The following is a 13945-nucleotide window of genomic DNA, read 5'->3' as shown; positions in this document are numbered from 1 at the left end:
TAAGCCACAGAGCACTGTTTACACCAGACAGACAAATATGCATATAATAGCATTGCTTAAATTAAGTGTTGGAAATGAATGTTATGAAAATTTAATACAGGGCGCTTTTCTTATTGTACACAAACAGCTATAAAATCACTTGGACCTTTTCAGCACCCAAGCCGACAGTCAGCTTCACTACTGGTTAAGGACTTGAAGTATGATACATACGAAGTGCTACTACATTTGCTTTGACTGAGATTACAAATTACTTTACAGGTTGCACACATTTTAGGAGTTCCTTTCCCATGCATTGGCACTCTGAGAAAATTGTTGACTGTGAATCACACAATAACCCATTTCCAGAATGCACTACTCTGAAACTTCATAACTAAAACTGTGTGCTGAATCAGGACTCTAGCATGGACCTTACCTTTTACATGCAATGCTGTTATCTGACTAAGCTACCCAGGCAGGTGGTTGATGAGGTTCTAGTTTTGACTCCTAACCTGGCACACCGTTTTAGTCTCGCATGAAGTTTCAAAAACCTGCAAACCTGCCACACCACAAGGAGTTGCAGCCAGTTGGAGAGTGGCAGCTCACCAGCCTCTGCAAATAGTCAGGCACAGAGCTAAGCCTATGCGAACACATGGCCGACATTACCACCTCCCCCCCCCCCCCCCCCCCCCCCAAGTCTGAATAACACGTATGATCTTTAAGATGTGTAGACCGAGCCAACCCATACACCTTACACTCATAATCTGACCAGTGATGCTCAGGAGCCTGCAGGGAGCTTGAAGTTTGTCCATTCCTCCACCCTTACTAACTTCTGTTGCACTACCAAGTTACTAATGATGCTTCAGTGGAAGAGCAAAATATAGCAAAACTGGCCACAAATAAGGGGCACAGTACCAGCTTCTTTACTATGGTAGTAGTTGTTGTTATTGATGTCTGCAGAAATGATAGTGATACATGACAAGGTTCCTTGAGTTAGTACCTGAAATATCACTGCAACAAGAAGACTTTATAAAGACGAAAAGATATCAGCAGAAGCCCTTTTTTGGAGCTGTCTTGAGATACTTTGCATCTGAATGGTATCACAGGCTTCCTCAAAGATGAGAGAGACACCTAAAAATGTTGCTTGCATAGGAAAGTCTGTTAGATAATCATCTCTAGCAACACAGGTTTATCAACGATAGCATGATACCAACCATATCTACATTAGAAGAGACTAAGCAGCTCGCTGAATTTAATCGAGACAAAACAACAGTTACTGTAAAGTCCTAAAGGTCTTTCCTACACAGTTGTATGCTCTTTTCCTTATTTCAGATGAGTGGAAAAGATTTCTACCTATGATAAGGATCACAAAATTGTGCTTTTCCTTATACTCAGGTGTACAATGAAGTAGTCTTTCTTTTGCTCCACCTGCAAAGTGCCCCAACATGGTGTAATGTAGTTTCCTCTGCCTAAATGTCAAGCCATGATCAGCAGACAATGCCAAATCCAGCTCACACATTGAGAGAGGATTGCTGTAAAGTTCTTTGGCACTACAGCCAAAGTCTTGACCAGTTCCTCAGTGACGGGTCTCTGTCAGAGGAAGACTGGCCTCTGGTTGTATTGCAGCCACTTTGGCAGAATGTTCTGCCAGTAATGTGCTGAGTGACTGATTTGTCTGTCGACTACAGTATCACATTTCATCAGAAACTATGGACCTCCCTCTTCAGCCAGAAATCTTCCCCATGGTCTACCATACTACTGAAGATTTTGTGGCACAGTTTGTACAATTCAGGAACTCTCTCCACAAAAGCCTTCTTACACTCCTTAACGATATGGTATCATTTTGCCCATACTATTATAAACTCCACAAGAGCCTCAGCCACTCGACAGTATTTGAATTTGAACACAGCTGTAGACCTACTGCTGGCTGCAAGAGCACCACTTCTCACTATGCCAGATGACAGGTAGCCTTCACAATTGGCCTGAAGGCTCAGTGACATGTGTATTAAGGCTGCAGGGGTCACATCTGTATCAGCCACACCTTTCATATTTAAAGTTCCCCATTCTTGTCATTTGGACAGTTAAATCAAGAAGCCCATTTACTGACACACACACACAACAATCCACAGTCATGCCTAACAGTGATGACTGAAATATGGCCAGACTTTACAGCAGTAGAGAACTAGTGACACTGAAGAAATCCTGTTTGTGCCAGGAGTAGCAGAGTTCCCTCAAGATGCTCACTGTTTCACACAACACAAATTAGGGGAGGGACAGCACCATGCTAAGCAGCAGCAACAATCAGCATCACAAAAGAGATCACATGCCCCACTTCCACTGTGCCCTTATTACCTTGTTCAGCATGAGTGGGCAGCATGCCCAAAACCTTTGGCAATGTGCAACTGTTGCAAAAAACAAGGATATATTTATCTGAGTGCACCTCTCAATCTCAGGCAACAGACATTAACATGGAGGCGAACAGTGTTTCTTTAGTGATGGTCACCCCAAACAAACTTCATATTGATGTATGTGTTATGGACACAAGCGCAAGTAGACACATGTGTGGCAGTGACCTCGTTAAATTATCAACTTGTGCGAATCTCAGATCATCAGTGTTGTTCCATCTCTTGTTGATTAATGCATTACAACAAACAACAAATACCCATACTGGGATAGATTTCTAGTCCCATAGTGTATACAAAAGTTGTTTGGTCTTCGACCTTTATAGTGGTAGATGATACCGACACTGAAAATTTATTTGGGTCAGACATATTCAAAATTTTTGAATTCTCCATTTCAGATGAAATGCATCTGGTATCAAACCAAGTTCCATACCAAAAACTGGATGCACTATGCCTGTAATTTTCCCCACTGTTTTCAGATGGTTTAGAGTGTGCTACCAATTTCAAGGCTCACATCCCAATGAAACTGATGGCATGCCTCAACCCCTTTTTTTTTTTTTTCCGCACTCAACGCCCATTGCTTTACGGAAGCAAGTCAAAGTTGAACTCTATCCACTTATGTCCTTGGGTATTGTCATGCCCGTCTCCTCTAGTGAACGGTCTACTCTGTTGGTAATCCTCACAAAACTAATGCCAAACTCTGGCTTTGGGGCAATTTTAGGAAGTCTGTAAATCCTATCTCTTACCCAAGCTGGATGAACTCTTAGCCTGGCTTCTGGAGGGCGATATTTTTACAAAATTGACTTTTCTGAAGCCTACCTGTAACTGCCTCTGGATGATGATTCCATGTGTAACCTCATATTCAATACCTCATTTGGGTTACACCAATACCAACGTCTGCCATTCAATGGAACTAGCACCCCTGCTATTTTCCAATGATTTCTGGAGCAACTCCGGCTTCCATGGCAGGATGCATTAACTATCGGAATGATATTGTAGTCTCCAGTTTATCTACAGATGAACATTGCAGAACCCTCATGCCTTGTTCAAGTGCTGCAGGCTTGAAATGTAGACAAATAGCAATTTTTTGACCCCTCTATTATTTACATCAGTTTTGAAGGCTCTTGTTGGCATCAAGCCTGTACACCAGCATGTCAATGCCATTGCATCTTGGCGGCATCCTACCAACATCGAAGAGTTTCGGGCTATTCTCAGAAAGATGGACTCCTACCAAAAATGTTTTCCTGATGCAGCCACAGTAGCTTGGCCCCTTCAACTTCTGGTTCCTCTATTCCATCCTTCAGCATCTCTTCCAGACAAAGTGGCCCATCCCCTGCAAAGTTGGGTTCTGCTTTTGCTGGACTATAACCATGAGGTTCACTTTCATCACATAGGACAACACACTAATGCGGATGCTCATTCTCAGTTGCCATTTGGGGCCGATCTTGCATTTCATCAGGATGAACTGTATTTAGACATCGAAGGCCAAACATCGAAGGCCAAAACACTATTGATGGTTTTCCCATTACTAGCTCTCTAATTCCAGTGGCTGTTGTGGACAATCCTGTCTTGCATCAGGTTGTTCACTTTATCCACCACAGCTGGATGGATAAACCACTGGGCCAAGCATGTATACTTTGCATAATTATTATGCTCCCCTCCCTGCATTTCAGTTCTTGGTTTGTTACTGTAGGCTACGCAACAGTCGGCTCCCAGGGCTGTGATCCCATCTATGTTGCAGTGGGACATCATGCACCACCTGGACAATTGGGATGTTTTTCGTATGAAACTTGTGGCCCACAGACACGTTTTGGCTGGGTATTGACAATGAAATCATGCATGTTGTGTCAGCATGCTCACAGTGCGCCTCCCATCAGGTGGTATCATGGGCCTCTCTTTCTGCTTGCCCCCTCGGATCCTGCACTGTCTTTGCTCTGGGTACCATCACAGCTGGGCAGAGTCACATTAGCGCCAGACCACCTCCATTTCCGCAGCCCCTGTTGCCATTGCTTTTGTCTTTTCTGCTGCCTTCGTCGCAGAGTGTCTGACCGGATGAGGATATGGATATGACGACGCCATCAATAGTGCTCCCTTACGGTCTCTCACGAGGGAGTGGGTGTCACACCTGCGCCATTTCAGACCATCTTCTCCTGAAATGGTATAACACCTGCTCCAGCAGACACGGACATCTGCACAGTCAACAGTTTTCCCCCAAGGGGTGAGGAGAGCTGTAATCCTATACAGTGAGCCTGCATATTTAAAACAGCCTGTGCCTGCACGGCTGGCCTACAGAAACTGCCACTCCTATGTTTTGGTGACTAACACAAATCTTCACTATTAAATTGTACGTTCATGTAACCCATGACTTTGTGTGCTTGTTCTTATTACAACAGCCTTCTGTGTGTCTGTAACTGTTTTCATGTGGAAGAATTAAAAGTAAGTTGGTTGGAATTCTAATACTGTGCTGGTGCAATGTTATAAGACACCTCTTGTCAAGTGATCACAAGTTATTTTGTCATACTGCACAATTCTTTTGTGGTCAGAAAACCCACAATACTTTTAAGTTTCTTCATTGCAGGGAACATTTTGAGACACTTCTTTTTTTCCCATTAAGTTACTGTTGTTTTGAAGATCCACAGCCAAAATGATACTGTCTCACAAATTAATGGGCAGTCAAGATTAAAGAGATGCCTATCAGCACACCTGTAATTTCCTTGTAAAATGTTTGTCAAATACAGCACAATTAGCAATCACCTGCTAACTGCAGTTTTCAGATAGCAGTCACATTCTCATCTTTTGATCATTACTACTTATCAGAGCTTGTTTAGGGAAAAAAAAAAAAAAAAGGCTAGGTAAAATGGCTACAGGCTATTGCAGCCAGACACACACCAAGTGATCATGAGAGGTATTCTAGACAGAAAAAAGTTGCAAATAATTCAGGACTGGTTTCTCCGTAAAACAAATAAATGGAAGTTAGAACAACAAATTACATTAGGATTTCTCTTACTGTTGTATAGTTAAGTCATATACTTTTTAAAAAAGATATTCCACAAAACAAAGGATAACCTGGAATTTCACGTTAAATTTAATTTTAATAATGAAATTACATTCGTTTTTTAAAATAATATTGTACTTATTAATTTGTAACATAATAACATGAACTAAATCTATGTAAGCATACACAGAAACAAATGGAGCAACTAACCTTTCTCATCTTTCACAGCAATCCCTTCTGTTACAAGCGCCTCTGCAACAGAAGAGCCATTGTTTTCCAATGTAACTGAATATTTGTGATCCTCTTGCCCGTGGAACGTACAAGCTTGTTTCTCCGAGAAGAATTTTCCAACGTCTAATGGGCTCACTTTCCATTCAGAATTTGGAGGCTTCACACCTTTTAAACAACATTGCAAGGCGTAAACTGGATAAGAAAGGTACTTTTTCTCCAAGGGCCAAATGTCTGAAGCATCTGCAATATCACAGTTGCCAAAATCAACATATTGTATAACTACTGCATTCCCTTTAAGTTCTTTCACAATCGCTCTGTACAGAACTTTGTCACTTTTAAATCTCGCAATGACTGGAGTATCTGCAACAATGTTTATTTTCTGACGTTTTTTCTTGCGATAATCAGTCTGAATTGATTCCATCATATTTTTTAATTCGGTTTGTAAGGAAATTAGCTGACAATAAAAGTTTTCTGGGTTAACAAACCATGACACTAGAACATCATGCTTGGTGCCAACCAAAGTATTCTGCAATTGGTATTTGTCTCCAAAAGTAGCACAAATGCTGTCCACATTATCACAAATTCCTGAAGAAACACTTGCCCCAGCCTCAATTTTCTGCAGTTCAGATGGATCAGCACCAAAATCTTCATTGATTGATTTACTAGAATCTGCAGCCTCTCTTAAAATAACCTCATACACATCTGATTTCCTTTTGACAAATTTTGTGTTGATTTCTTTCCCATCAGTAGCCTCTTTGAAACGCAAAATTTCTTCTTCAGACCACGAATCTCCAGAAGGCTTTGCACAGAGCATAACACATTTTATTGCCTGTGCTGGAAGAATTTCAAACTCCTTTTCCAATATTTTCAGTCCTGAATGTGGGATTTCATCACTGTTACCGTAGTCTACAAACCGACATAAGACAGTGTCAGTGTAAACGGCTTCAATCACAGCACGATTCCATGAGCCATCCATAGAATAAAGTGCTGCACATGTAATACCTTCCTTGATATTGTCTAGTGGAGTACCACCACCATCACCATACTTCACTGCAATCTGCTCCATCATTGAATTAAGTTTCGAATCATCAGTCATCTGCAACATCATATTACAATCTTGAAATTTCAATATCTGTGCAAGACATCATAAATGAACTATTTCAGTGCAATTAATACATACTATATACTTCACTTTGAACTTTATTTTAATACACTGAAGAGCCAAAGAAACTGGTACACCTGCCTAATATCATGTAAGGGGGCCTGCGAGCACACAGAAGTGCCGCAACACAAAGTGGCATGGACTTGACTAATGTCACATTCAGTGCTGGAGGGAACTGACACCAAGAATTCTGTAGGGCTGTCCATAAATCCGTAAGAGTACAACGTGGTGGGGATCTCTTGTGAATAGCACATTGCATGACATCCCAGATATGCTCACTAATGTTCATGTATGGGGAGTCTGGTGGCCAATGGAAGTGTTTCAACTCAGATGAATGTTCCTGGAACCACTCTGTAGCAATTCTGGACATGTGACGTGTCGCATGGTCCTGCTGGAATTACCCAAGTCCATCGGAATGAACACTCGACATGAACAGATGCAAATGATCAGACAGGATCCTTATGTATGTGTCATCTGTCCGAGTCGTATCTAGACGTATCAGGGGTCCTATATCACTTCAACTGCACACACCACACCATTACAAAGCCTCCACCAGCTTTAACAGTCCCCTGCTGACACACTGGGTCCATGGATTTATGACATTTTCTCCATATCTCTGCATGTCTATCCACTCGATACAATTTGAAACAAGACTCATCCGACCAGGCAACATGTTTCTAGTTATCAACAGTCCAATGTCAGTGTTGACGGACCCAGGCAAGGCGTAAAGCTTTATGTCAAGCAGTCATTAAGGGTACATGAGAGAACCTTCGGCTACCAAAGCCCATATTGATGATGTTTTGTTGAATGGTTCACATGCTGACACTTGTTGATGGTCCAGCACTGAACTCTGCAGAAATCTGTGGAAGTGTTGTACTTCTGTCATGTGATGATCCTCTTCAATCGTCTTTGGTCCCATTCTTGCAGGATCTTTTTCCAGCCGCAGCGATATCGGAGATTTGACGTTTTACTGGATTCCTGATATTCACAGTTGTATGGGAAAACCCCCCTTTTCTTGCTACCTTGGAGATGCTGTGCCCCATCGCTTTTGATAAATTGCCATTGTAGCAGCAATAATCGATATAACAACTGCGTCACACACTTCTTGTCTTATATAAGCGTTACCGATCGCAGTGCCGTATTCCGCCTGCTTACATATATCTGTATTTGAATACACATGCCTATACCAGTTTCTCTGGCACTTCAGTGTAATATGAGGATGGTTTGAAAAGTTCTCGGAATCACCATGAGAAGTCAGCGCTAGCGCAACAAGTTGTTCACGTGAGATTCATTGGAATGTTGCCTGTAAACACATGCCATGTCAGTGCTCTTGGAAGAGCTGTGGCGGTGACATGGCTCTGCTTAATGATTTGTGAAGGTGGAGGGGAGGGGGGGGGGGGAGATTCGAGGTGTCATTAAGTACTATGTAAAGAAAGGTATGAAAACAAAGGACATTCATGCCTGTTTCCACAATACACTGGAGTACTCGGCTCCTTCCAAGTCAATTGTTGCCAAGTGGATAAATGAATTTAAATTTGGTCGAGAGGGCTTAGATGACGATCCGCACAGTGGTCGGCCGAGATGTGTCACTACTCCAGAAATCATTGCAAGTGTACACAAAATGGTCACGGATGATCGCCGATTGAAAGTGCATGAAACTGCTCATGCTTGCCAAATGTCATCTGAACGGAAACATCACATTTTAACTGACACATTAGAAATGAAAAAATTATCTGCAAGATGGGTGCTGCGAATCCTGATGGTGGATCTGAAACATATGTGAATGGGCGTATCGGAACAGTGTTTGGCCCACTTTAGGAGAAATGAACAAGATATTTTGCACTGATTTGTGACCACAGATGAAACTTGGGCACCCTACTATACCCCAGAGACAAAACAACAGTCAAAGCAATGGAAATATGTTGATTCTCCGCCACCAAAGAAAGCAAAGACAATTCCTTTGGTGGGAAAGGTCATGGCATCAGTGTTCTGGGATGCGAAGGGGATTCTATTTGTAGATTATCTGCCCCCTGGGCAAACAATTACTGGAGAATATTATTCTAATCTCCTGCGGAAATTGCAACAAAAGATACGCGAAAAAAGGGCAGGTTTAGCAAAGAAGAAAGTCATCTTCTTCCATCAGGACAATGCACACCGACACACATGCCATCGCCATGGCAAAATTACACGCACTAAGATATGAATTGTTGCCAACCCATCTTATTCACCTGATATGGCAGTCAGACTGCCATTTCTTCTAAAAACTGAAAATTTGTCTTGTTGGACAAAGACTAACTTCAAACAAAGAATTGACAGCTGGAGTTGACAACTATTTTGCAGGCCTGGAGGAAACTCATTTTCGATATGGGATCAAGGCACTGGGACATCGTTGGACCAAGCGCATTAATCTACAAGGAGATTACATTGAAAAATAATAAAAGTTTCAGTGATGTGAAGTACTTTTTTCTATTCCATTCTGAAAACTCTTCAAACCACCCTCATACCAGCACTATGCACACAAATCTGCTGTAGCGGAGATTCTGAAATTCTATCCTGACAAAAATGTAGAAGCATATTTCTTGAAACAAATAATTTAGCCATTAAAAAAATTCATATAACAAATTGTGTGGTGGTAAATTTAACACAAGTCACATTAGCAATGACCTATGCTGCTATAGCAATAAAAGAAAAATTTAACACCAACCAAAATTTACACACATTTACCTGGAGGCAGAATTCACTTGGATTTACAACATAGATGAGCTGCATTGTGTGCACAGTGTTTAGCTGAACATCTATATGAGGGATTGTTTTAACTGATGGTTTAGTTTCAGTGTCATTCCATAAGTCTCCCTGAAAAAGAGCAACCATATAAAAACTGTTGTTCCATATATCACATTCACAATGAACATTATGACACGGAACATGCCTTCAGAAAAAGAAGCAAAACGATGAAAATTCCTCATGGTACAAGGAGTTGTGGAGAAACATTTGATCTAGATTTCAAAACACATTTGACAGCTTATTTTCATGGATAGCTTGTCAAAGAGTTTAATAGCTATTTACAGGGTGTCCCAGGATAAATCGTCAATATTGAGGGATATGACCAGAACAATCATGTGAGCGAAAAAGTCTAGTAAACATGAGATATGAAATGCACACTTTAAGAGCTATGAGCACTGGTTCAATAAAAGAGACATGTTTAATAGCACCAAAGATAAACAAAAGCTAATAGCTCCTAAAGTATGCACTTTGGAGGCCATGTTTGGCGGACTTTTTAGAGCTTGCAGTAGAAGAGATTTGTTTCACATTATCATGAATATCAACAATTCCTCCTGAGACACCTTGTACGAGTATTTCACTCCTTTCTGTGTCAAAGTTAGATTCAATAAAAGATATTGTAGACCATTTTTCATTCTAGTGTTGTCAGGGTTGCCACAAGTTTCTCCAAGTGAAATTCCCAGATATTTCCAGGCAAGTTTTAGCAGCTTTCCCTGACAAATTTTGATGTCTCAAGGATAAGTAAAGACATAAGTTGACAAAAAATATAAGAACTTCTGTATTTCTAAACATGTGAGCAAAAATCTCAAGTATTAACATCAACACTTGTGCAATGAACTGCTTTTAGATGGAGAAAGCAAACCAAATGGAATATATGTTTCATTAAGACCACTGATGATATTTCTTTTCAGTAAAGCGAAACACATTTGGTGACGAAAATACACATTTTGTTGGAGTCACAAGACAGATTTAAAATACCTTCACTGCTTTCAGTAATAATCTCACAAAAAAGTAAGCCTCTTGAAATAAATGTATAAGGTGTGGAAGAGTTGAGCAAACCAACACTGTAGGTGACCACAAGTAAAATGTTGGTTCTACTGCATTTGTTATTGTCGGTTATTACCCATCATGTTATATCTATTATTCTACAGGTATTGTGTGATTTTTCTTTTAAGAAATACATGAATACATAGCATACAAACTGCCAGCGACTGCCACAATTTTCTTCTTCTTATCGTCCATACTACCTGATATATAAACTACTTTCGAAGTGCTAAAATGTACTAGAATAAATAATATGTCCATAAAATGTCACACTTTACAATGTACTTCGGGTGGAAAAGTCACAATTCCTGAAATCCTTTGCCCATGTTCTCTGGCCTGCTGAGGAGCACCATAGTCCTGGGTCCATGGACAAACTATTAAAACCCGCTGCTTTACGACACATACACACAGACAGACCCAGCCTGCGGGCAGATCAGTAAGACTAGATTCGACAGGCAGAGCCTGCACATTAGTGGGAAACTATAGGCTTCAGACTGGCAGGAACAATCTGTTAAGAGATGCCCAAGAAATGGCCTGTGGTTTTGGCCCATCATGGAGGTCCACTCATGTGACCAGCTATTCACATGTCACAGACACCATGTGGACGAAATGAGACCATGGTGATCAATCGTGAGACATATAACTTGTACAAATACTGTGAGAATCAATACTAATGAGAATAGGTAACAACTCACCGTATAAGATGATCGCTGAGCCACAGACAGGTACATAGAAAAGACAATCACACTCTCACAACTAACTTTTTGGCTACTCCCAGACCTCCACTTACCTATTCCCTTCCCTACGCCCACTCCAGCACAATCCACCACCCACCCCACCCCCTCGAAGCAGTTTCCCAACTATGCATCTCACAGCCCTATCCTGTCCCAACTAGGGCAAACAGTTCTCCTGTTTTTCCTAGGATCCCCTGTATTACTGCTACTTTTCTTCAATCATCTTGGCTACCTTACTGAACGCCTATTTCTCCTGTATGTTTCGTCTCTGATCACTATAATACACATTAATCCTGCAAAGTACTATCAATAGTTAAAAAGCTCTGACCATCAAATCTCAAAATATTTTCCTATAATAATTGATACTATTGACTATACATAGTCTCTTTTTCTGTTCATGCTTGTAGGAAAGAAGACTGTTCGGCTCAAGGCAATGTGAGGAGTAGAGAAAAAATGACATAGCCTAGGTGTCCAGAGGGGACATGCGAGAGAGAATGTTTACTTGTTTCTTTGTCAGTACTGCAGCCAACAGGTGCACTCGCCTCGTACCGATCAGCAGCTATGGTATAAATAAAGCATGGAAGTATCAAGAACTCGTAAAATTGGATACTACACACATTAAGGTTTAAACACTCTTGTTACACCTTCAGCCAATTACCTGAAGCCTACCCTCCTATTTAAAGGACACAAAACATTTCCTCCATCATATCTCCACAGTTCCTATTCCTTTAACACCTGCCACTCTGCTTGTCACAGTCGATGCCACCTCCTCCAACACTAAGGTCCCTAATCACTGTCACCTTGCCACTACTGAACACTACCTTTCCCAGTGCCAGACTGACTGCAAACCAACAACCTTCTTCCTCATCATCATCACTAATTATATGCTCAAACACAATTACTTCTCCTTTGAGGACCTCACCATGAAAAAATATCCATGCTATGGCAATGGACACATGCATAGCACCATCCCATCTATACCAAACTATTCATGGGTCCTCTAGAGTAATTCTTCCTAATCACCCAGAATACTGAACCCTCATCTGGTTCGATTCACTGATGACATCATCTTGATCTGGACTGAGGGAGAGGATACCCTCTCCACATTCCTCTAGAACCTCAACATCATCTCCCCAACTGGCTTCACCTGGTCCTCCTCAACTCAAAAAGCCACCTTCCTCGATGCTGACCTCTACCTCAAAAATAGAGATACCTCGCATCTGTTGTGACAAGCAGCCCCTCTGCAAATATTCAAGGGCCTCACTGAGGTCTTCACAGACTGAAATTACCTTCACAACCTTATTTAGTCTCGGGATGTCCATCTTTTCAGAGATGGCTTTAGGACTCAGCTGTCCGGTACAGGATTGTCAAATCAAACACCTTTCAGCCATCTAATTTTCAAACTGTTATTTTATCTGGTTACCAGTTTCGGCGATTTACTATGCCATCTTCAGGCCCCCTTACTGACATGCAGGAAGATTCCAACCTCGGTTCTGGTCAAAATAGTGGCCCGCATTCAGATATTGGTATCTGTAGATTGCTGTTTGATACAGCGATCTCTTCAGCCATCATCTCATGTTGATGGGTAAACCTATCACTGTATCAAGCAGAAACCTACAGATACGAGTATTTGAATGCTGGCCCCTATTTTGACCACAACCGAGGTTGGAATCTTCCTACACCCCAGTCAGTGGGGTTTGAAGATAGGGTAGTAAACACCGAAACTGGCAGCCACATATATAAGAGTTTGGAAATTAGATGGCTAAAAAGTGTTTGATTTGACATCCTGAACCATGTTTAGTTTCATCTCCCATGCCTTGCCTCTCCAGTCCCCTACCACCTGTTACATACCCACTGCCTGGTCACAACAGAGCACTCTCACGACTATCAGCCAGGACTGGAAAACTGAATCACATTCTGTACCAGGGTTCTATGGTTCATATCCCTGCAACTGACCAAAATGCAAGACCTGACCCATACATCCTCCCTTCACCTACTATAGTCCTGTCCCAGCCATCTCTTATCCCTTCAAAGGCAGGGCTCCTTGTGAAAACATCCATATGATCTAGAAACTAAATTGCAACCACCATGCTGCTTTCTATGTGAGCATGAGAACTAACAAGATGTTAATCAACATGAATGACCAACGCCATACTGTGGTTAAGAGACGGCCGTACCAGCAGTTGCTGGGCCTACTGCCCAACATGATGAGCTCCACTTCAAATTACTGTTTCACAGCCTGCACCATTCGGATCCTACCAACACCAACTTATCTGAATTGTGCAGAGTCCTAGATTCGAAAGGCACCTACTCCTCAATGTTCATGGGGAGGTTACAGCTCCAGCATCAGCAGTGCGATCCTTCCCACAACCATAAGGATACCTGTCCATGTTGGACTGGCTACTGCGCTGAATTTTGGGTGCAAATGAAAATCTATTTTTAACATAGGTGCAGAAGGTCACAGAGCACAACACATAGGTTACACATCAAACACGGTACATAACAGTTTGGAAATAAGGTGGCTGAAATGGGTTTGATTTGACATCCTCAACCTTGTTTAGTTCGATGTCCCATGCCTTCCCTAAAAGACCCACACTTCTATGAAATTTAGGAAATTGGA

General features: G+C 41.6%; 1 protein-coding gene across 4 annotated transcripts in view; it reads right to left on the bottom strand.

Moving 5' to 3' along the window:
* LOC126354374 (tudor domain-containing 6-like) overlaps positions 1-13945 on the bottom strand; it is a 195681-nt gene that overhangs the window by 103616 nt on the left and 78120 nt on the right. For 2 of the 4 annotated variants that reach the window (XM_050003965.1, XM_050003967.1), the window contains 2 exons: positions 9485-9619; positions 5584-6700 (listed from right to left, as the gene is read on the bottom strand). In XM_050003965.1, the coding sequence (XP_049859922.1) occupies positions 5584-6700; positions 9485-9619 (1252 nt within the window). The remainder of the gene's footprint in view (positions 1-5583; positions 6701-9484; positions 9620-13945) is intronic. The other 2 variants (XM_050003968.1, XM_050003966.1) reach the window with 1 other exon arrangement.

This window comes from Schistocerca gregaria, chromosome 3, assembly GCF_023897955.1.
Source record: "Schistocerca gregaria isolate iqSchGreg1 chromosome 3, iqSchGreg1.2, whole genome shotgun sequence".
In the NCBI taxonomy this organism is placed as follows: domain Eukaryota; kingdom Metazoa; phylum Arthropoda; class Insecta; order Orthoptera; family Acrididae; genus Schistocerca; species Schistocerca gregaria.
Note: the sequence above shows the minus strand (reverse complement) of the source record. Positions and strands in the feature narration are given on the sequence as shown.